General features: G+C 31.6%; 1 protein-coding gene across 7 annotated transcripts in view; it reads left to right on the top strand.

Moving 5' to 3' along the window:
• Positions 1-11,946, top strand: part of LOC110114280 (protein RFT1 homolog) — a 31,851-nt gene extending 19,905 nt beyond the window's left edge. For all 7 annotated transcript variants that reach the window (XM_020847113.2, XM_020847111.2, XM_020847110.2 and 4 more), the window contains 6 exons: positions 7,264-7,335; positions 8,383-8,520; positions 10,225-10,380; positions 10,874-10,926; positions 11,021-11,196; positions 11,694-11,946. In XM_020847113.2, coding sequence (XP_020702772.1) covers positions 7,264-7,335; positions 8,383-8,520; positions 10,225-10,380; positions 10,874-10,926; positions 11,021-11,196; positions 11,694-11,754 — 656 coding nt within the window. In that variant the 3' untranslated portion in view covers positions 11,755-11,946. The remainder of the gene's footprint in view (positions 1-7,263; positions 7,336-8,382; positions 8,521-10,224; positions 10,381-10,873; positions 10,927-11,020; positions 11,197-11,693) is intronic.
• Positions 11,947-12,503: the final 557 nt, after the last annotated feature.

Here is a 12,503-nt window from a genome sequence, read left to right as displayed (position 1 = left end):
GTTATGCTAGTCCGGCGCCCGGGTGCAGTATTAAATAGGCAATGGTTATCATATCTTGGATGAATGTGGACAAAGAAGTTAGTCCATGAAACTAAAATTAAGATAGAAACTTATAATATAGATTCCCTTATAGGCAAATTAATTGAATGTATAGATATTATGATTCGTAGGAAGATAAATATTTTTGCATTCAAGAAATTAAATGAGTTGGAGAGAAGGCTAAGGAGATTGATAGTATAAGATTTGAATTATGGTATTCTGATAAGAGTTATACTAGAAATGATGTAGGTGTGATTATATATAAGGGTGTGTTTGGGACAGTTGTATATGTCGGCAAAGCAGGTTGTGAAGTTATTGACAAAAAGCTGCTTTCTAAAGTTGTTGTACATAATACTGTATATATTTTTTGGATGGTATAACTGTGGAGTTGTTATGCTGCAGCTGTGTGGGAACAAATTACCTTGATATTCTTATATATATTAAGATGAAAGAAAATTATTTAAAAGATAAAATTTTTTAAAATGTATATCATAACCAACTAGCAATTCTAAATCAAAATTGTATACACTTTTACAAAATATTTTTATGACTTTTAAATATTAATGAACTTTTAATTTTTTAAAATAATTTAATATCATATTTTAAAATAAATTAAAAATATATATGATAGTTATATATGATAATTACTATTTATAAAGGACATTTTTTATCAAGAAAATTATAAGAAGGGAAAAACGAATTACTAGAAGTACTCTTGAGTGCTGCAGGCAACTGAAGAACTCTTGAGAGGTATTATGTTCAGCAAATTGCAGACGTATATGTGAGATGCTCAGCCGATACATAAAAGAAGCCATAACTGCTCGAGATGAAGGGTAGGACATCTCTCCTCATTTTAGCTCTCACCTGCGTCTCTCTTCTTCTCGTCTTCTTTCCCTTCCTCACTTAACATTTTCACGCGTGGGGAACTTCACGTAGGAATCTCCACTCTCTTAAATAACTTTCTGAATTTGGATCATCTCAATTTTGAGCGGATTTGGGCGATTAATCTCTACAAACAAGCAAGATAGAGGAATTTCCGAAGCTGAGTAGATGATTCAGTGTCCTAGAACTAACGCATCATCGCTTCTTAAGTATTCGAGCAGGGATACCTTAGTGAGGAAGAATAGGTCAAGATACGATGCACTTCATGTTGCCGTGAGGGGAATATCTTGGAAAGATGAAGGACAATTTCGAATTTTTAGCATTTCAGAACCGCGGAAAGCAGCGAACTGCGCCCATATATTTTGGGTCCCGAAAAACAGGCTACGAACATGAAAATTTCTTTACCTCCGGCCGAACACATCATCCCAAATAGAAGGATGCATTCGATTCAAACCATAAAGTAGTGGAGACGGCATCCCAAACGCACCCTAAGAGTTTAAAGGATAATGTTGTAAAATTAATTAAATTAGAGATAGAATTATAACTTTAAAGATTGTTGTTGATGCTAAGATTATTAATATTATAAGTGTTTATGCTCCTCAAGTAGGTTTGGATATGGATTCAAAATTCAAAATTTTAAAATAACTTAGAATAATTAATTTTAAAATGACTTAAAAGAATTAATACAAAAGATAACTTTTGAAGAAAAAAAATTATTGGAGTATATTTAAATGGACATGTTGGTAGAAAGGTAGATGATTTTGAAAATATTCATGGTAGCTATGAGTTTGGTGCAACTAATAAAGGTGGTAAAATAATATTAAATTTTTTTGTAGCTTATAATTTTATTATTGCTAATACCTTATTTAAGAAAAGAGATGAGCATCTCATCACTTATGAGAATGGATATAGTAAAACTCAGATTGATTATTTTTTTATAAGAAAAACAAATCATTTAGATTATAATGATTGTAAAGTTATTATGAGTGAAAGTTTATGTAGCCAACATCGTTTATTAATTTTGGACTTTAAATTGAAGGGGTAAAAATAAAAAATAAAGTAAAACATTATTTTATGAGTAGATGGGGGTATTTAAAGAATGTGAACAAAAATATTTTTGAGAGTAAGATACTATATCTTAAAATTTTGTTTGTGTATGAAGAAGTTAATGTTATGTGGGAAAAAGTAGTTAGTGATATTAAAAATGTTGTAAAAGATATGTTGGAGTATCAAAGGAAAAAACTCCTAATAATAAAAATAATTGGTGGTGAAATCAAAATACGCAAAAAAAGATAAAAAAAAAAAGATTTGTTATAAAAATTGGTTTATATGTAAAAATTCTGATAGTTAGGAATGATATAAAGAGGCATGTAAGGAGTCTAAGAAAGCAATATGCGATGCAAAAAATTTAACTTTTAATGATTTATATAATAGATTAGATATTAAGGAAGGCGAAGATATATGTATACATTAACGAAATATAGAGAAAGAGTAGTAATGATTTAGTTCAGGTGAAGAATATTAAAGATGAAGATAAAAAAATTATTTTATTAGTAGAGGATATTCAACAAAGGTGGATGAGATATTTTTCTAAACTTTTTAATAATATTATGATAATGTGATTGACTTTAGTGATCTTAACACGCTAAATGAAAATAATTTTTGTTTTTGTTTTTATTGGTGTATTAGTAAAATCAAAGTTAGAGATGCTTTAAAAAAATGAAGTGGGAAAAAAACTATTGGATATGATGATATTCTAATAGAGGTGTGGAAATGCTTAGGAGATGAAGAAATATTTTGGCTTACTAAACTTTTTAATATTATTTTGATGACTAAAAAGATGCCAGATGAGTGGAGAATGAGTTTATTGATTCATATTTTTAAGAATAAAAGTGATGTACAAGATTGTACAAATTATAGAGGAATTTAGTTAGTGTCATACTTGAAAACTATGGGAGAGAGTTATGGAGCATAGGTTGTGGCGTGATACTAATGTTTCTCAAAATCAATTTGGATTCATGTCGGGTAGGTCTACTATGGAAGTTATACATTTATTGAGAAGTTTGATGGAGAAGTATAGAGAGGATAAGGAGGATCTCTATATGATATTTATTAATTTAGAAAAAAGATATGATAAAGTTCCAAGAGAAGTGCTATGGAGAGTTCTAGAAAAGAAAGTGATTAATAATACTTATATTCAAGTCCTTAAGGATATGTATGCAAGAGTTGTTACTTTTGTTAAAACCCAAGGTGGTTTGACCAAGTATTTTCCTATTTCAGTTGGATTACATCAAGGATCAACCTTAAGCTCATATCTTTTTGCTTTAGTCATGGATGTTCTCACTAGACATTTGCAAGAGGTTGACCCTGGTGTATGCTTTTTGCTAATGGTATTTTTCTTGTTGATAAGACTAGATATGGAGTTGAAGGTTAACTTAAATTATGGAGGTCAACCTTAGAGTCTAAATGCTTTCGTTTGAGTATATCTACAACTGAATATATGGAGTATAATTTTAGTAATAATAGATCTAGTGTGGGAATTGTGACTTTGGGTGATCAAGTCATTAATATGAGTACACATTTTCGATAGCTTAGGTCTATTGTTCAGAGTGATGGTGAAATAAATGGGGATATTATTAGTAGAATTCAAGTTGGATGGTTAAAGCGGAGGAATGCATCGGGCTTGTTGTGTGATAGTAAAGACCCCCTCAAACTTATGGGAAAGTTCTATAAGATGGTGGTTAGACCTGCAATGCTTTATGGTGCAGAATGTTGGCCATTAAAAGAGAAGCATAATATTAAGTTAAGTGTTGTAGAGATGAAGTTGCTCAGGGAGATGAGTGGCTTTACTCTTAGAGATAGGATACGAAATGAGCATATACGCAAAAAGTTTGAAGTATCTCCAGTGGAAGATAAGATTAGATAGAGTCGCCTTAAATGATTTGATCACATAAAATGACGGTCTTCCGATGACCTGTTTAGGAAAGTAGATGTATTAGATTTGAGTTATGTTAAGAAGGGTAGAGGTAAACCTAAAAAGATTTTGTTAGAAAATATTAGAAATGACATTTCTTTATTCGATTTAAATGAGAATTTAACTCTTAACATGACATAGTGAAGAAAAAGAATTTATGTAGCCGACCCCACAGTGGGATAAAGGCTTGATGTTGTTATTGTTGCCTGCTCCAACATATTCTGATATATAGGCGTAATGTAATTTTATGCATTTCAATGCCCTTGTATGATGCAGTCGTATAGAGGTTTTACGAATTTGCATATTGTATTATCGGAGAAGAAGATTTGAAAATTCATGTGTTTTTTTGTCCGCACAGCATGCTCGGACATTACACTTATATATTCGTTATGCTCATAGGAGCATATGCAGACTTGTCATTTTCAAGACTGTACTTTCATGCAACTTTAGACATATTTGCACTAACACTTGCATGACTTTCAGTGCACCCTCATGATATTTGCATGTGGCATTTGGTGCACTAGTTTGTTTTGGATGTTTCTCGAGACAAATTTGATAGGATTTAGGGATTGCCTCAAGATACGTGCATGTCTTAAAAATATTTGGATTTGATCATTTTTCATGCCTTTGACTTTCTTGCACTCATTTTGAAGCGTTACACATTAGAACTTGAAAGTTTATCTGCAAAATTGTGCAACTAGTGATCATGTAAATCGTAATTTTTTTGCCTTTGTATTTTGGATTTTTAAAAATTTCATTGGTATCACCTTATGTCTATTTGTACGAGGGGGTTGCGAATTCGATGGCGAAGAAGGCAATATTTGATTATATCATTTTAGTACATTGCACTTTCTAAGCATTTTTGCCTTTGCCTTTTGTTCGCTTGCACGAAAATGTTGCGGGTCAGGTACAAAGAAGGCGAGCTAGGGAACAAATATGGGAACATGTACGAGCAGGGGAATGACATGTTTTTCATTTATTTAGATGTTGTACTTTTATCATTAGATTAATGGAGGTGATCTCTACATGAGACTTCTCCCCCCTATATATATGATGGAATATGAGGGTTCACTCTCATATTTCAAGGCTTTAGTTTTCTCATTATAATTCCAATTTGACCTTTGAGATTTTGTAGTTCTATTTGTTCTCTGGCAATTACCAAGTTCAGTTCCCTGTAGGTTCTATGTCATGTTTTCTACTTTTTTCATTTTGATTCTTATTTTCTTACATTTCATTTTAGGTATTTAGTTTGTATTTTGGTTTCTTACGTTACTTAACTGGAAAATTTGTATCAATTTTAGAGAATTAATTTGATTTCATTCAAGGAAGATCTGCTATGAATGTCTTTTTTGTGTTAAAACAATTAATGGATAACTATAGAGAATAAAGAAACGATCATATCATTTTTATTGATCTTAACACAACATTTAGTATTATGATAATTGATTTGGTATTCGTTAATGCAGAAAATTATGTCAAAGATATTTTGGCATTATTAAAAATATTTATAATTGAACACTGGCTAGTATTAGTAGTTATTGAGTGATTCAAAAGTTTCAAATTACTATAGATTTATATCAATGATCAGCATTATTCTCATATCTTTTTTTATATGTAATTAATATGATTACAAAGAGTGTTCAATGCAAGGTGCTTTGGTGTGTTTTTTCTCAAATGATGTAATTTTAATTGGTGAGACATTCACTGAAATTAGTAAAAAATTAAAATAAAGGAGAAAATATGTAGAAGATACATGCTTTAGAATTAATAGAACAAAGGCCGGTTAAATGATATATAATTTTAATGGGCCTAATGTTAATAAATATTATTCAATATTATTATAAGATAAATGATACGTAGGTGCAAATCCTATTTGTAACAAGTTTAATTAACTTGAATCTATTACATAGAGTTGTGATATAAATGATATAACTTATAGAGTTAAGACTGACTTGTTAAGTGAAGTTTCTTTGAAGTTTTGTATGATAAGAGGATATCATTAAGTCTTAAAGGTAATTTTTATAAAATAGCAATTAGGTCGGTGATGTATGGATTTAAATACTAAGTTGTAAAAATGAGATTGATATCTAAGTTGAGTGTGACCGAAATGAGGATCTTAGGATAGATGTGTGTTGAAACTATGAAAGCTAAATTAAAGAACAATTATATTAGAGGAAATGTTGGAGTGACATCTATTGAAAATAAGGTGATTGAAAATAATTATAGATGTCTTGGAAATGTACAATGAAGTGTAAACAATTTATACATTAGACGAGTTGATAAAATAATTAAGAAAAAAGTCCAAAATTGTCTCCTGACTATTCGTATGTGGTCAATTTAGTCCTAAGGTACCACATTTCTCCAGTAATCTCTTAGTTATACAAAATTGATTTCAAGGGATCCCTTGGATATAAATTGATGGGAATTGGAGTACAAAATTGACACCAATTTAGTTACTAAGAGATAATTTGGGATCAAATTTATATAGTCGAGGGATTAAATTGGAGAAATATTATATGCTGAGACTAAAATGGTAACAAATTAATGGTCGGGGGATTATTTTTGATTTTTTCCTTAAAATTATTTTTAGAGCATTATGAAGAAAAGGCATATGCTTAAGATTACATTAATAGATGTTGTTTAAAATGATTTGCGAAGAATAAGTTTAACACCTTAGACAACATTCAACCCAAACAAATAAAAAATGATTATTCATAATGCAACTCACAAAAAGTGGGATAAGGCTAATGATGATAATGAAGAATTGCATTATTACTTAATCTCCAATTAATTAACAAAATTAATTTAAATTAAACAGTTACTTAATTTACTTTACAACGTACTGTTTAACTAACTCTAATTAATGTGTTAAGCAGTTTATTTTCATCACAAAAGGTGGAAAAAGCTGAAATTATAAAAATGCACTTAAAAAAAAAACAACTCGATGCTAACTATTTCTCAACTTTTATGTTTTGCCAAAAGAAATTTGAAACACAGTGTGTGTGTGTGTATTAGCTTTCATAAAGTTTTGTGGACTACAACAGCTGGTCCGACATTGACCATACATCCAAAAACTGATTCTTTTATCCTAAAAAGTAGAATCTGCAGCAGAAATTCTCACCAAATGAGGCCTAAAAAGGTCTTAGGAAACTGACTGAGGCTGGCTTAACCACTATTGATGATTTTGTTCATGGTTCTACTTGCTTGTAGTTACTAGTTAGTATTGAAAGGTCTTTAGTTGTGTGAAGTTTCAGTTCTTCACATATTTTAAAATTTATTTCTGATGTCTAGATGTGATGATACGAGTCATAATCTTCAAGTCATTCCTATTATGCAGGAACAAACTTTTCATATTTCTTCTTGAACAGGAGACTCTCCTCAGAAGATGATGCTGTTAGCGAATTCATTAACGGAAGCATTGAAGCTAGTATCGTTGATTGGTATGCTTTTCCAATGACTTACCCCTTTCTTCAACAGCATCATTGTTTAAAATGTTATTTATTTAGATTTAAGTTCAATACCTAAACTATATGAAATGATATACCAATATTTCTCATACTCTTATAGATTCTTGAATTTCCATCTGCACCAATATTCTCTATTATGGGTGGAAAGGTTGGGAACAGGTTTTTGAAGCTAGTAGATGTTTGGGTGAGATGGCTGTTAAAAAAACTAGTTACAGATATAGCTTGATGCTCAGCTTGTTATTGATTGATTGTGTTCATTTATTTCAGCTAATCAGACAGGTCAAACTAAAAAAGTCTAAACACTATTTCTGAGCTCAACATATGGATAAATAAGCACAAGTGTAAGTGTATTTATGTTATGCTGCTTGATGGAGCAAGAATTTAAGGCACCTTTCGAGTAGGTGCAAACTCCAAGACATAAGAGGGAAAGAAGAGAAAAACATAAATTCTTATTCCATAGAAATGTTTGCAGCCATATGAGTGTGATTTATAGACAAACTGAGTGAACCAAACCCCTTGGGTCATTTATTAGATTGGCTTGAAAAAATTGTAAATAAAAGAAAATGTACTAAAACATTATTTATGAATTCATATAGTGCTTGGCAGCTTGTCTATTTTGTTGAGATGTGTTTGTGTCCTTCAGTTTTCTTTTTCTTGTAGACATGATGAAGTTGGAAATGATGGAGTATATTACTAAGCTAAGCTGGTATCATCAATTTAGCAAAGATACTGATGCACTAGACTTTAGATTTAGGAAATGTATGCATATCTAAGTAATTGAAAAAGTTACTAGAAAAAATATGGAAGCTTCAAAGTGGCTAGATCTTGACATGTTCTGCATTCAGAGAAGGAAACTAGTACTGTTAATGCATTTTGTGGTTTACCAGTCTCCAATGATGACCCATGAGATAGCATTTAGTTTTGTTTTGCTGCCAAATCAACAATTTCTACTATTTTTGTAGGTCTTCTACTTGTCACTTTTTGTGCATATAACTTGATATGTTATTTTATTCATTGTAGGTCTTGCGGCCATTGCATTTGGCCCAAGCTACTCATATTGTCTCATCAGACTGCTCTATGGGAAGAAATGGAGTGATGGACAGGCTTCAACTGTGCTGAGTTGCTATTGTTTTTATATCATTAGTTTAGCTGTGAATGGTTAGTACTCTTTGTTCTTTAGACGATATAAGTCCTCTAGAATTCTATATGGCATGGCTACCATTTGTTAGCTTTCTTTTGTTTGCATGTTTGTATTTAATTGCTATAAGTTGTTTGAATCTAATTTTTTATATGTCTTTGAATTCTTATCGAGTTATGTTTTCTTTCTATATGAAATATATTTCTGGATCTATGAAATATTTTACATGTATAATATTTCGCGATTCCAATGTTCCTTGTGGTGCACTATATTGAAAGCATAATCCTAAGGTTACCTAGCTCTGAAACCTTAAGTTACTGCTCACAATAATTTTAAGATTTTCATATATAGCATTAAATCTAGCTCATTGCAAATTTAACACCATGCTACCTCCATTTATCAAAATCTCACCCAAAAATGAAAATTCACAAAAATTCCAGTCCATATTTTTCATTTATTTTAATTCCCAAATTTTGAATTGTAGTACATGCAAATAGATGGGGTTGCTTATTAATTTTTTTTACATGGATGGTAGTTTTATCAAAAAGGTAAATTTCAGTGGCATATGCGTAAATCTCCTTAGTTTTAATGGATTTGCAGTGGCTTCACTGTTTCATTTCATTTGTTCTTCCAGTTCCAGTGCTGCTTTTAGTGGCATTGTGAAGGCACAATCCTGAGTTTACCTAGTCCTGAACCATTGAACTTACAATTAATTTTAATTGCAGATGCAGTGATGGTTTTGCTGTTTCTATTGAATTTGCTAATAATTCGTAGTACACATTACACATGTTCCTATTCCTTTTTGGAAAAAAGGAAAGTTGGTTAACAAACAGATCATCTTGCATTTGTCCTTTTTTAAATTCATTCCAGCCGTTTTTTCTATTTTTTCTAGTATAATAATGTAAATCCTGATCCTGCATTTTAGCTATTATGGGAAAAATTCATGATTAAAACATCAGACATAATGATTCAGTTCCAAGCCACATCTCGTCCTCCTTTCTTTTTGAATGTATAGTGGCATTTAAATATGTATGTATAGGATAAAGTGGAAAAAAAAGTATCTGGATGTCCTGAATAAAAAGTGGCTAGGATAAATCTCAAAGTTCTGTGTTTTTCTTTAAGATAAATGCAATATTAGTTATATATATTACACTCATCTCAAAATAGATTCAAGTATTTTAAGATCTATCCTGATCAAAATTTTGATCAGAATATCTTGATATAATTTTTGTTATAAATCATCTGGATATTGTGCTCACTATAGTAGTCCTTGCATACTGTAAGGATCTTGCCTAACCATTATGTGCTCTTCATATAACTTGCACATATTTTTCTGGGAGAAACTGGTTCTGAAACTAACATTACATTCCCATACATCACTTAGTTCAGGGAATTGCTCACAGTGCAGTCAATTCTAATTTTTGGTCACTTCAGGGCATGAATTACAGCATAGAAAAAAATTGCAAACTCCTTTTTTAGGGCATATATTTGTCAATCCTCATCACTATTAGAAATTCTGCCCATGAAAATGTTTTTCCCTTGAACACCCATGCCTGCTTATTTGGCTGTGAAATGGGGACTTATTGAAACATCTTCTTATATCCTCTGAAAATAATGATTTACTGCCACGAAATTATCTTGAACTTTCCTGCAACTTATCTATAGAACTACTTATTCACTTTCATATATTCAACTGAAATTCATATCTAAGTATTGTGCTGCAGGTACATCTGAATCATTTTTACACGCTGTTGCCAATGAAAGTCAACTAATACAATCAAATCTCTCATTGTTCCTGTTCTCTGGAATATATATTTTGCTAAATATTATATTTGTACGATCTGCTGGAGCATTTGGCCTAATCGCCGCCAATTCAATAAGTATCCTTTTTAGGCCCATTTTAAAGGGTGTTAGATGATATAGTGATTTTCTTCAGAGAATATCCATAAATATCTATATTATTCCGACTTATGCAGATGCAACTTTCTTGCCGCCTGCCTATTTTCAAAATTTTGACATAATATTGGTCATTGAATGAATAATTAACACACATCAAAATTTATTTTTTGAACCCACCGAGGCTTAGGGTGGTTGGTGGGCGAGCACGGTTGGGAACCCCCTATCCCGGGTTAGAATCCTCTCTACTACAGCCTCGTCTCTTCAGTAGGGCAAAGCACGTGTGGACCCGATGCCGGTGGGTGACCTCGCTACCTTCCACCGAGGAATTATTTACGCCGCCTAGTGCTCCCTTTGGAGTAGCAGCGGGTAGATATTTGTTTCAATGCAACATTTGATAACTTAAAAGAATTCATTATCATCTGATGTCATGAAATGAAAATGCACCCTTTAATGTGATTCCTTGACAGATTGAAGATATGATTTTGAGAATTACATACTCTGCATTATTTATAAGACGTTACTTTAAGGTAAGTGATCATGTATTTAGATATTGTTGTTTTGGGTGTTTGGCGTTATTTTCTTTGCACTTCAACATTCTCACTCTCTTTCTTTTTTTTGCAGGGATCTTCATTTTCATTTCTTAAGAGCTTGCCATCAGGCTGGATAGTTCTTCTTCTTTCTGGTGCAGTAACACTCGCATCTGAGAAACTAGTTCTAGATAGGGAAAACTTCTGGCATTCTTTCCTGATTCATCTATCTATTGGCCTCTTGTGCTTCTGCATCTCTGCCATTGTCATGTATGGGTTGCCTTCCTCTATGCCATTATTTTTCTAAAATATCTCCATCCAATATTTCATCTATAAGTGCTCATTTGGTTCCTTACCAAAGTAGAAAACTATAAATTTTTAGATTCAATCATTTGGTTATATGTAATTAGAATCTAATATGAATTTTAAACTCTCAATTAACACCTTCATAATTCATCAAATGTGATTATTTCATATTTCACACTCAAAATGAGTAAAATTGAAATAAATCATTTTTTTATCTACAGGCAACCACTTGAGCCTTAGGCTTCGTTTGGGGCGACTTTTTTATTGCTTCTTAAAACAAATTTTAGTAAAAAATTAAAAATTTTGTACTAGAAAGCTGCTTTAAGAAGCAATAAAAAAGCCGTCCTAAAAGAAGCCTTAGTATCTCAACTGCATTGGGAGCTTAATAGTGGTGTATATGAGCTGCAGATTTCTATCTTTAGATCTAACTGTGCTTCTTTTTCTGTTGTATATGAAAACAGCTATCGTCGAGAAAGACAATTTATCAACAAAATTATCCGCATTCGCAGCCATAGTGACTGACGTGCAAGCCCTACTTGTTCATGAAGGTCAGTCCACGTGGCATCCAGGGAGGCATAAATTATTGCTTTTTTGATTAATTTATTTATTTGAAGAATTGTAGGACTCCAGTCTTTCTCATCATCTATTAAAGACAGGCTTTTATGCTTAGGATGGGTGTAATTTTTTATAAAAGTGATTGTAAAAGTGCTGTGGAGAAGTAAATTTTTTTTTTTAAATTGTTGTAAAATAACTTCTTCATAATAAAATTTTGAAAGCGATAGTCAAATAAAATTTATGTTTGCGGTCTAAAAATAAAGTAGTACAAAATTGGCATGAATTGATCCTAAATTATTCACATATAGTAACCAAACTCTATATTCACCCTGTTTGAGCTTATGGTTTTATTTGTAATGACTTTCTTACTGCTTCTTAAAACAGTTTTTTAGTATAAAAATTTTAATTTTTTTACTAAAAAAATGTTTTAAGTAGAGGCAAGAAAGCCGTCCCAAACAAAGCCTATAGTAAAAGCTGAGACTTTGTTAACGTAAATTTGTTTATAATTTGCAGTTTTTTGCTCAAACTCTATGTATTAGCTGAATATTGTACATCTAAGGATCTCCAACCGATAACTTCATTTTTCACGGCAAAGTAACGCAAAAATTCAAAATGGCGTGGTGATGCTTCCAATTGAATGTCATTTTAGGTGTTTCTAGGAAGGTAACGATCACTCTCCCTTTCGCGCGTTTTTCCGGTTGAGAGCAGAAAATGGC

Source organism: Dendrobium catenatum, unplaced genomic scaffold, assembly GCF_001605985.2.
Source record: "Dendrobium catenatum unplaced genomic scaffold, ASM160598v2 fragScaff_scaffold_1143, whole genome shotgun sequence".
NCBI classification, from domain to species: Eukaryota; Viridiplantae; Streptophyta; class Magnoliopsida; order Asparagales; family Orchidaceae; genus Dendrobium; species Dendrobium catenatum.
The sequence above is the reverse complement of the archived record's forward strand: the minus strand, read 5'-3'. Positions and strand labels throughout refer to the sequence as shown.